The sequence below is a fragment of the Triticum urartu genome, chromosome 2 (genome assembly GCF_003073215.2).
Source record: "Triticum urartu cultivar G1812 chromosome 2, Tu2.1, whole genome shotgun sequence".
NCBI lineage: Eukaryota > Viridiplantae > Streptophyta > Magnoliopsida > Poales > Poaceae > Triticum > Triticum urartu.
In genome coordinates, this window is record NC_053023.1 from 750,853,764 (window position 1) to 750,858,700 (window position 4,937).

The window sequence follows — 4,937 nt, forward strand, 5'->3', positions numbered from 1 at the left end:
TTCACCATTATTACTAAAGCCCTAAAAAGCTCACTTCAATTTTTTTATTTTATTTTGCAATTTATATATCTACAACTATCAGAATTAATCCTCGCAATTACCAAGTACAAGGGGATTGTCAACCCTCTTGTCAGCGTTGGGTGCAAGTGTTTTGTTTGTGTGTGTGCGTAGGTATTGTCGACCTTTCTCTTTGAATCTTTTATTGGTTTGATAACCTTGGTTCTCCATCGAGGGAAATACTATCTGCTACTATGTTACTTCATCCCGCTTCTTCGGGGAAAATCCCAACGCATATCACAAGTAGCACCGGACAACGCGGTGTGCCGACTCTGGCCAAGAGACGCTAACAGTCGGCTCTAACTGGATGAAATAGGTACCAACACATGATCCGGCGCTGTGACCGGGACCCGGTTCTCGTGCCTGCCGTGACTGTACCAACTCGCCTAGGGGCGAGTACGCTGCTAGGCAGGCCCAACCAAAGCTTCGCGCCTGGGTGCTGGTAGGCCCGACGCTGCCCAATGACATTGACCTCGAGCAAGCTGAGCGGTCCACCCGTCATGGACACTCTAGACTGGTCGGCCGAACACCTGCCGTTCGGGCAGATGCAACGGCTCGCCTCATCCCCGAGAGCCTCCAGCCGCAAGCCAACCGACAATGTACGACCAAGAAGCTCCTGCAGCATGCCACCCGACAATGGACGGCTGGGAGGCTCTAATCGCTGTCGAGCAGCCGACAAAGGCGCGTACTCCACCATCCTTTATAGGAATAATGTATTTTTGTTTCTCCGGAAGAAACCACCCATCATGTTAAATTTTGTCGAAGTGCTTGCTTGCGTCATGATCCTTGTAATGACAACTATAATTCAGAAGAATAGGGAAGAGTGAAACACCGAATGAGGTCTGGTCTTTGCTCTGCTCTAGAATTGTCAAACTGTCGTTATAATTTTTAGTCTAAAAGGTATGTGATCGTCATCTTAGAATGCCAGTATGACACAAGTAGTGTCAGTATGCACGTGAGTTGCTGCCTATTTGGAGGAAGGTTTGACATTTTCATTACCAACAGCCCGACTGTTGGAGCTTCAGAAAAATTTGGAAAACACTCTATTTGTCCATTTTGGCAAGGATAAGCCTACTGTATGTCCACTTGTTTACCCACTGGGTCCGTTTACTTCAGAACTAAAATTACACACCCAGCTAGATTGATGAGATGCCGTCAACCCAACATATAGAAGTGTTCCCCCGAAAAAACATATAGAAGTGTTAAAAGGAAGAGTTTTATATCCCGCAAAAAAAAGGAAGAGTTTTATGGCAGAGAATAAACGAGTTCCTTTTTTTTTGCAAAATATAAGAAACACAAAGTAGCAACAGCATTGATCTATAGACGTTTGTGATAGTTAACGTACAAGGTGAAAACATCCTATTATTTGGTAATAAAGGCATGCAAATTTTCTAAATTTTAATTGTAGTTTAAATAGTCAACATACATCTCAAAACAAACCCGGTTTAAATTCAGCTTGCTCTTACCGAAATAAAAAATAAGTTTGCTGTGAATAAAGGGTGGATTCTGATCCATCGGAAGTGATCTGTTTTCGTTCAACACAGACAATTAATTTAAATTTAAATATCTGATAGATGTTCAATTAGTCAATTTTTTTGAAATATTCGTCATATGAAAACTTTCATCTGAGATGTTACCCTAGAACCTTATATGCTACATATAGATTCACCTGGGTCCACATATCAGTCCCTTTATCTGTCTGTTAGAAGCTGTAACATTACTTACGGCAAGTCAAAGGAATCTTCCAGTTTTTAATTCCTAATATTAAGTTTTGGATGCCTATATAGATCATACCTACCTAGATACAAACTCTGGCTTCTTCCTGGGCAGACAGTCAGCGAAGCTACACACCAGCGGTAAGATCTCAAGTTCTCCGTAATGTCTTCTCAATTCTCATACATAATTGCATAATACGGATTGGCATGATTATAACTGTACTTGCAAATGTAGTAATTCGTACCTTTTCTTCTCTACAAGCCGGCAGTATGAATCCAAATCCATTTGAGATCAAGAAGCAGCCAGTATTAGTTGCTAAAAGAGCAAATCCGCCAGCTCCTAATGGTAACAGTAAAACTATACAAGTTGAAGGTATGCCTCCAGTATCAAGGATTCAATACTATTTGAACATACATGCTAGTTAGAACAAATATGTATCTGGAATACTCTATATACCAAGTAGATTTACTGTATACTGCCATATTAAGTTGAACCAGTTAACACTAGCAAAATTCCATTCTCGTTGTATCACACAGCAGATCCGCCCTAGTATACTACAGATGAAAGAACAGGGCCGACTCTTCTGCAAGTGCACATCATGCTCTTCTAGAAAGTATTTGTGTACTATACTTATATCTGAAAATATAAACTAAACTGTATGTGTTGGTTGTTGTATGAATTCTGTCAGGACCAAAGTTTTAAATAGCTCGCTATAGATTTTGGAGAGGCCTCTCGCTAAAGAGATGGATTTTGAACGCTAACCTTAAAATGACGCTAATAACTCACTATCCCACATTATAGCGCTAAATTCGGAGCCATTTAGCGCCGCCTTGATGCTACAACCACAGGAGGGATGTAAATGAATTTCACACAGTCATCCATTTTCCCTATTCTTCCTTCATGTTTTTGATATATATGATGCATTGAGGCAAAGCTCGGTTATTGAATTAGGATGCCTTATTAGTGCTTGTTTTTTATGTTTGAACATGTGTATGTCATGTTTAAGCTATATATATCATATATGATGCCTGAGTGTATGCTTATTCCTTTTCAAAACTTTCAAGATTTAATAAAAAAATTGAATGGGGCTTAGCTAGCTCTGCTATAGCTTTTCATAGCTTCCGGTCGAGCTGCCGATAAATGTCATAGCCCACTATTAAACTTTTTAGTCAGCACTAGTTTCTGTGCTAGCTACCAGGTTTTCATCGGATAACGTTTGTGTCTATTGGGGCGTAATTAATCTGTTTCCTTGTGGTGCTTGAACTCTCTATTTCTCTTTTCCTATCCTCACTCTGTAATATGTACTATGTATTTCTGTTATATCAAAGTAATGGAGGAGGTAGCCCATTTTAAAAATAAAATAAAATCTATTTAGGTATGTAATCTATTTAGTCTATGGGGAAAAAAATCCAATAAGCAATCTTATAGTATCGGCCGTTCCTGCAGATCGTATTTCCGCAGAGGCAAGTCAGCTCATATTAGCCATAACAAGTATGGCACGCCTGCGTAGTGAAAATGCCTCTGAAGGTGAGACCGTTCGCTTGGGAGAATTCAAGGTACTGTCGTGTGTTGCTACCATTGCTTATGAGCCCCCAAAGTCTGGCAAGGTGAGCCATGGTCCTCATGCATCGTCATCTGCTAGTTATAATGAGACAATGAGTGGGACGTAACGGAGGTCGTGGTTTGCTTGATGTGTGCAGGTTGTTGAAAACCAGAAACTGGAAATGATCTGTAGGTGGGAAGACCGTATGAAACCAACAGTGAAATTGCGCCCAGCCCGAAATAGTGAGGAGCATTCAAAGGTACTTCTATCTCTTTCTCACCTTAACCACTGGGGGTCACAGTTTTATGTGCTTGATACACACAGTCCCTTTTCAGGACCGGACCGATCTAAATACCCCAGCTGCCGATGTCCTATCTGAAGACAAGGAAGTGATACCGAAGGCTGACGCCCCAACTGAGGGCCAGAAAAAGAAAGAAGGGCAGAAAGAAAAGGCAGGGAAAGGAAAGGAAAAGCAAGAGGACCAGAAAAACAAAGAAGTGCAGAAAAAGAAGTAAGGGCAGAAAGAAAAGGCAGGGAAAGGAAAGGGAAAGCAAGAGGGCCAGAATGCCCACTTCGAGGACAACAAGTGAAACCAGGCTTCAAAACCGCGCTTTGATTTTGCCCCTTTAATTTCACTGTCCCCCTAATAAGCCAGCGTGCATGCATTCATGATGGGGCAAACCAGTATTTTTTATAGCTTCGTCCACTCACGTCATTTAATTTCGTCAACTCCTCGATGCAATGATGCTACACAGGACTAGATTCGATCAATCTGTTCTTGTGGTTTGGTTATTACTTGTGGTTTGTTATTCTGGGAGGTCAATGCTTCTCATTTGGGCTATTTGCCCTACTCGCTCTATCCCGTGATAATAATATTAATATAATAAGTGGATATTTAGCTTTTGCCATAAGTTAACTACAAGTTTGGGACCTCAAATGCACCCCAGCTCCAAAAATCCACTATCTCATTTGGGCTATTTGCCCTACTCGCTCTATCCCATACCAATCTTAATTAGTGGATATTTAGCTTTTGTCATAAGTCCAACTATAAGTTCCGTCACTCTTCTTGAGCAAGGCAAGGGGAACCTAGCGCAATTCACCGGTTTTCCCGTTCTCCGCCTCCTCCCTTCCGCCGTGCTCTGGGTGCGGTGAGGTGTTGTGGTTGTGCCTGTTGTCGCTGCTTGCCGGAACCCACTATAGGCCCCTCTCCTCCCACCGACATATCTGGCCACTACGCCTGGATCTAGGTGGGCCGTTGGCCGCACACATACGGGCACCCTGTGGGTAGCGGTGTGTTGTCCATGTTCACTAGTGTCTGGGGTCTACACATGTAAAATTCATTTTTGAAAGTGTGACATATACTTTTGTAACTACTTGTCATGTTATCCAATTTTAGTTTTGTTCTAGAAATTCAAAATATCATACTGGAATTCATAATCTTAAGTTCTTTATTTTCAAAACAATTTTGAATTTGAAAAGTACTATTGCATATATTAGGACTTCGCTCGCTCCACCGATTTGCACTACGTGAAGCTCCGCTCCAAGAAGCTAGCTTCGCGGAGCCAAGGCGTTCGGCCCAGCTCCTCGCGTGGAGCTAGCGGAGCTGGAGAGCTTCCGAACG

General features: G+C 42.1%; 1 protein-coding gene across 1 annotated transcript; it reads left to right on the top strand.

The window, feature by feature from the left end:
* Positions 1-557: 557 nt before the first annotated feature.
* Positions 558-4,111, top strand: LOC125538573. Its single transcript, XM_048701839.1, has 7 exons — positions 558-656; positions 950-1,004; positions 1,845-1,913; positions 2,008-2,145; positions 3,220-3,380; positions 3,474-3,575; positions 3,652-4,111. The coding sequence occupies exons 1-7, from the start codon at positions 558-560 to the stop codon at positions 3,829-3,831; spliced, it is 804 nt and encodes a 267-aa protein (XP_048557796.1). The 3' UTR covers positions 3,832-4,111.
* The last annotated feature ends 826 nt before the right edge of the window (positions 4,112-4,937 follow it).